The 5,599-nt window shown below is 42.4% G+C and overlaps 1 protein-coding gene across 1 annotated transcript in view; it reads right to left on the reverse strand.

Annotated features, from left to right (window-relative positions):
* Positions 1 to 683, reverse strand: part of LOC103622797 (protein LYRIC-like) — a 32,878-nt gene extending 32,195 nt beyond the window's left edge. The window contains exons 1-2 of the mRNA XM_017744919.1: positions 674 to 683; positions 274 to 460 (exon numbers count right to left, since the gene is read on the reverse strand). Of these exons, the coding sequence (XP_017600408.1) occupies positions 274 to 460; positions 674 to 683 (197 nt within the window). The remainder of the gene's footprint in view (positions 1 to 273; positions 461 to 673) is intronic.
* Between the last annotated feature and the right edge of the window lie 4,916 nt (positions 684 to 5,599).

Genomic DNA, 5,599 nt, shown 5'->3' on the forward strand with positions numbered 1-5,599 from the left:
GGGCGCGGCCGATCGCTGGTGGGAGGGAAGGAAGGGGTTAATACACGGAATGGGTCCTCCTATGGCAGGATGAGAGTGGTACACGATGAAAGGTGAAGGCGATGCGATTCGAAGCAGCGGAGCTGCGGGCAGCAGCGTTGGTTTGAGAGCAGATGTTTGACCGAGGATTGGGGTGTGCAGGGATGCTCACAAGTGATGCTCTTCTGCAAAATTCCACAGTTAGACAGAATAGTTTTTAGCGATGTACTTCTGTTGTCAGGCAGCGTTACAAACATGTCGTTATCGAGCACCATCGCTGTGATGATGACAAGCGCTGCCATGTAACGCAGCGCGAGATGCGCTCTCATCTCGGGCTGATCCTCGGAGAAACAGCGTTTTACCGCCGCCAGCAGAACGCAGAGCAGAGCGCCTCGAACCACAGACCTCTTTGCCGTGCAGGATGGAAAATTTCTCCAGCCACCTGATGAATAAGTGCAGATGATGCTCTCAGAAAGTCTGTTTTCGAAGTCACCGAGTTTCTTTAAAGTGGAATGCTGAGTTTTGCCTTGGTCAAACTAGAGGGACAACCTCTGAGCAATAAAATAAACATTGAATAGCAGTGAAGGAAAGGAGTGTGCTCCTAGTTCTCTCAGCATTGTTGTGTCTCGCACCTGGCACACACAGTGGGACTTACCAGGAGCCATTGCTACAAAAAAAACCAAACAATAAAAAGATGGTAGATAAAGCTTATTTAACTAAAACAGTATAAAAAGTCATATTTGTAGTAAAGCCAGCACAGAGAAAAGGCTGTTAAGAGAATGGCTTTTATCTGTCATGGCTTTATTTCACACCCAGCAGGGATTGCTCTCTCTTGAGTGTGGATCCAAGTGCTGGAGCTCAAACTCGAACCCATTGAAAAGATGGGTTTCTTTTGGGAAAGGTTCATTATCCATCCTTCCATTGGATTACCAACTCTTCAGGGATGAAAGATTTATTATTCTCATATCCTGGGCCTAATTGCAATTATTCCTAAACAAGTCTAGGTTTTAAAAGCACAATGAGGTGTTTATAGCACTCTAGAAATTTTCAGATGAAATACAAGAGGAGTGTGGATAAAATGATGTGCTGAATGATCTTATGGGGAGAGAAAGGTTTTGGGAGGGAGGGAGAAATGCTTTATACATGGGAGAGAGCTGTGGGGGTATGGTGCTACTTCAAATACTGTTGTAGGGATAGGAGGCTTCTGCTTAAACGTGGATCCCACAAGTTATCGTTTTCTGTCTGTATCTCATGTTGCCTATCTTCTAAAATTCAGCGCTGAATAATCTTGTGGTCTAAAACCTCAGGAATTTGAGTGGTTTTGTTCCTAGGCCTGATACTGACGTCTTGTGAGAATATGTCTATCCTGCACCCATCTGGAGCCCTGAGCTGATAACTGAGTAATCATGTTCAAGTGTCAGAGACAGGGGGACTTCCTCCATAGTTAAAAATGGCAGTTATGTGGTTAGTTTAGATATTTCTCTCTTTTTTTTTTTTTCCTTATCTTGATTTTTATTTTTTACCCTTCTTGATTTCCCTGTTTGTAAAATGAAGGTACATCTCTTCAGGTCTGAGCTGTTAAAATGCATACAATCTATACTTCAGCTCATACATAAATTCACTACTTTCATCTCATCTAAATTAGTTTGTTTTTCTTTTCCTGGGGAAACATAAGCTGAAAGACATTCCAGGAGTCAGCATTGCTTAATTGAGTATGAGATTACTGCTTTGCACCATTCCTTTCTATTTCTTTTTTTCTTCAATAGAGGCAATTACTGTGGCTGGCCTCTCATGGCATTTATTTTCAAAGATAAGCATCATCATATTAGACCTTTTTTTTTAGTACTATTACAGGCTCATTTGGCAGCATATCTCTTATAGTATTGCTCCATGAAAATAGCACAAATTATTATCATGTCATGTTATATGGAAAGACTGAAATTTTATTGCAAAAGTGAGGAGGTATTTTTCCATTTATTTGTGACATGAACCAATTGCAAATGTCAGATGGGGAGTGGTTCTCCATTCATACCTGGACAGAAAGTCCAATAATTAGGAGCTGGAACCACCTATTTGTTGTAGATCAAAATGTGGTGGATTTTCACTGACAAAATAGTGCAGACACTAATGCCTGATGGGTCCTGCTCAAACCTGTCTGCTTCTGTGCAGAGTTTGTCTTTCAGGATGCTGAAATTATGAAGGTAGGCTTTGGGAAGTTTTCTGGAGAAAAATCCAGTAATTAATTTTTAAATGTTTCATGAAAGCTGTTTGATCTTGATGAAATCATATGGCACTGAAAAGAAAAAAAAAGGCAAAAATCTTGGTTTGGGGAGTTTTCATGGTAAAGGCAAACCAGAGTTTTCTAGCTGAAATTAAAGCAGAGTTTTCACTTCAATTTTCTCTTGAATTGTTAAAAAATGAAATTTTCTAAAAATGAAACAAAATTATAAGGTTCTGACCTGATGTATTAACAGTAGACTTAAGGATTTTCAAACACATCAGAGATACAGAGAGGAAGCTTTTAAACTGCCCCAGCAAAACCACTTTTGGAGGGGTAGTGAGGAGACCTCTTTAATCAGACTCCCTTAACCAGGAGTTCAGAAAGCTGTATCTGAAAGAAAGCAGGAGAATTTTGTTCTTAAGCAGCTGCTCAGAAATCCCTGAGTGAGGGGCAGAGCATGAGCTGTGCCTTCCCTTGGAGGAGCCATTGGTGCTGACCAGGTTGTTCAGAACAGACTCTTTTCATAGGATCACAAGGGTTTGCTTTCCCCTCTCTGAGACTTGGGGATTTGGGGTAACTGCATGGAAAACAGTGGGGCTTTGCACCAGTTCAAGTGACATGGAGCAGCCTCTGTGTTTCTGAGCCCACAGCTGGGAAAGGTTTCGGGGGAGCACTGTGCAGATGTGGGCAGGAGGATGTTTGGACATGGCTGAGATCAAAGCACAGGTCTCTGTTTCTGGCATTCGTGGGTAATGAAACCCTGAGCAAGAACATGTCCCCCAGAAAGGCTCCTGCTGCAGGGCCCTGCTGTGGGCTGGGACCCTCCTGCTCTGCTGTAATGAAGCTCATTTGCAGGCTGAGATGATCTCACAACCTTCTTGCTTACAGGCTTGAAGGGACATTTTCACCAAATCCTGACATTCATCTGCTGATGTGCAGAACAGGTATTCAGCACACATTTGTGTAATTCACAAGCATCTCCCATTTTGCCTCCTGTCTGAAGCCCTGATGCAGCAGTGACTTTCCACGGACATGCCTAAAGCTGATGAAGTACTGAGCCTGCTTAGCCTGTCGATGAGGAAACTGAGGAAGGTGGTAGCTGCACGCCTGGCAGCAGCGTGACAATAACCAGTAATGAGAGAGGAGTGCTCCGTCTGTTCAGACTGTTCAGCTCTTTTGCACGGCTGCCCACGTGGCCAGGTATTTGCCATTAAATAAGATGATTAATTCCTTGACAAGTTGGTATCTGGCCTGGCAGTCCGGCATTTCCTTTCAGCATCTGTGGCTGCTTTGAGGAATGCAGCTTTATAGAATTTTACTAATTATCTAATAGCTTTTCAACCTCTTGTTTCAGTACAGGGAACTGCTGTTAATTAATTGCAGATCTTCGGCATACCATTCTTAACTGATTCCCCTAGTAAATATGTTTAACACTTGCCTCGGTTTCCTGTACATGATTCATTCGGTTGGTAAGTGATCCATCTTTGTTTGCTGTCAAAGTCTTTGAGTTGGAAGAGGACTTTAATCATGTTACTTGGCTTTCCTGAATAGAGAGAAGAAATGAAGTCAAAAAAGCACGCAGTGGTAACACAGTCAAAGAAAACCATGGCCTGGGTTTCTTTCACCAATAAAAAAGTTGTGTAAGCTTCAATTTCCCTTTCATTTTCATAAAGAACATACTGGAAACATCTATTCAGTCAAAGACATGAAACTAAAACAAAGAAACAAAAACATCTTGAAAGGAGGAAAGAAGGCACTTTCCCAGCTTATGCATTAATTAAGACCAGTCAAAGAAAACGGCTTCAAAGGAAGAGGAAGCCAGTGGTAAGCACGGCTGCAACTGCTTTTAATGGGCTATAGCAATGACATGCATGGCAGGCAGAGCCATAGCAGGCATCAATGCAGTAGTGGCAGTTCAAAGGCAACAGAGAAAAAGTTGGAGGCAGAACTGAAGTTGCTGAATAGTAAAATTGTTTCACTAGCAGATTTGTCAGCCACACTGTGGGACAAAGGAACTTGTTTAGCAGAACACGATCATCTTGAGAACCATAAACACTGCTGGTTTAAAGATAAAATCAAAGGCCTTGAGAGCAAAGCAGAAGGAGACATAAAAGTATGCATGACTGGCTTTCCTGGAGGTGAAGAGGTTTGCATCCCTGTCAAACAATTCAGAAAGAAGCTGTTAAGTGCCCCAGGTCACTCGCACCCTTAGCACCCACTCTTCCCCTCGGTGGAATCCTGTGCAGAGCTGCATGAATACACAGCAGGATTGGTAGGTTTTCTGCACATCTCCTCAGCAGTGGTGATTTGAGAGTCTGGCAGGAAAATTTATTGCCTTCCCCTCTACAAGCCGCCTACAACATACTATTATAAATATTTTATACAAGTAATAAATGGATTTGTTTAGCAGCAAAAGACAGGGCTTTATTATTTTCTTTCCATGCATATTTATTCTCAGTGCTTTTCAGCCTGTGTCCCACATCCAGCTGTCTGGGAAACCAGCTGGTAATTTGCTGTTTCTTTTGACAAACACTTCAAGCTCATGCTTTAAAAACTTCCATGGTCCCTTCATCAGCAACCAGCAGCACGTGTGCAATTTTACAGGAACATGATGTCTACAGAAAAGGGGATGTCTCTCCTTGCTTTATTCTGAGCTGGCACACGACACAGGGAACATGGAGTAAATGAGTGATGCCACACAGTTTATTGCTATCAAACACAGCATTCAGAGGGATGCAGCTGAAACACTGGAGGGAAGCAATCACTACCCTCAGGGAGGCTTTAGTGTCAAAAATGTCTGAATACACATGCACTGGTAAAAGTGTGGCTTACACTGCAGTGTTCAGCAGTATCACACTGTCACACAATCTGGGTACCAAAGGCATGGCTGTCCCTAGATGTGCTCAGATAAGCTTCACATCTGAAGAGGATCTTCCACTTTGATCTGGAGATGTGGAGGTCTGAAAAATGTACCACATCCACCACATCCTCCATGGTTTCTTCCCATGTTTAGTCATCCTCCATGTGAAAAAACCTACATCTTGTTGCTAATTTAATGTTATCTAGCTTTGGTTTCTGTGACTTGCTCTGACAGCAATATCCTTCTCGTGTTCCTCCTGAGAAAGTGCTTCAGTGTCACAAGTACGTTACCTCTTAAACTCAGTTTTGATAAATAAAAGATATTAAAACTCTAGTTCTGATCAAAAGGCTTTTCCAACAGGTCTCATGCTGGTTTTGGAGTCTCTTATTTTGCACATTCCCTTGACATCCTTTTTCTGCATTGTCTTATGGAGAGGTAACATTCAGCCTTTGTAACCTATTCACTTATTCCTAGACACATAGTAGAGAAAAGCTCTCTCA

This window comes from Corvus brachyrhynchos, unplaced genomic scaffold (assembly GCF_000691975.1).
Source record: "Corvus brachyrhynchos isolate BGI_N302 unplaced genomic scaffold, ASM69197v1 scaffold116, whole genome shotgun sequence".
Taxonomy (NCBI): Eukaryota; Metazoa; Chordata; class Aves; order Passeriformes; family Corvidae; genus Corvus; species Corvus brachyrhynchos.